Source organism: Pyxicephalus adspersus, chromosome 4 (genome assembly GCF_032062135.1).
Source record: "Pyxicephalus adspersus chromosome 4, UCB_Pads_2.0, whole genome shotgun sequence".
Lineage (NCBI taxonomy): Eukaryota > Metazoa > Chordata > Amphibia > Anura > Pyxicephalidae > Pyxicephalus > Pyxicephalus adspersus.
This window is the reverse complement of record NC_092861.1, coordinates 41,631,844-41,632,162: the sequence shown is the minus strand read 5'-3', so window position 1 is coordinate 41,632,162 and position 319 is coordinate 41,631,844. Positions and strand designations below refer to the sequence as shown.

General features: G+C 33.2%; 1 protein-coding gene across 1 annotated transcript in view; it reads right to left on the bottom strand.

Moving 5' to 3' along the window:
• EIF2A (eukaryotic translation initiation factor 2A) overlaps positions 1 to 319 on the bottom strand; it is a 26,640-nt gene continuing 26,321 nt past the window's right edge. Inside the window, exon 14 of the mRNA XM_072407945.1 lies at positions 1 to 189. Coding sequence (XP_072264046.1) covers positions 124 to 189 — 66 coding nt within the window. The 3' untranslated portion in view covers positions 1 to 123. The remainder of the gene's footprint in view (positions 190 to 319) is intronic.

The following is a 319-nucleotide window of genomic DNA, read 5'->3' as shown; positions in this document are numbered from 1 at the left end:
TAAATGTTTAAACCTTTATGTTCGGTTACAAAACACTGTTTTCAATAAGAAATAGGTCACCCTAACTTCTCTGTGACGCTAAGCCTGAGCAGGCATACATAATTATGTAATTTCTAGGTACATTCACACTCCAAGCTCTAACTCTTCTATTTCCTTTAGAAGAGCTTCTTCTTTTTGGATTTTCTCCATCTGAAAAAAAAATGTAGAGTAACATTATGGTTCTGCAAAGAATGAAAATGATTCTTTGGGTTAAAAGTAGCAAAAGTCAATCTAATCATGTAGAGGCTACTTTACCATACACAAGTAAACACAAGAAATG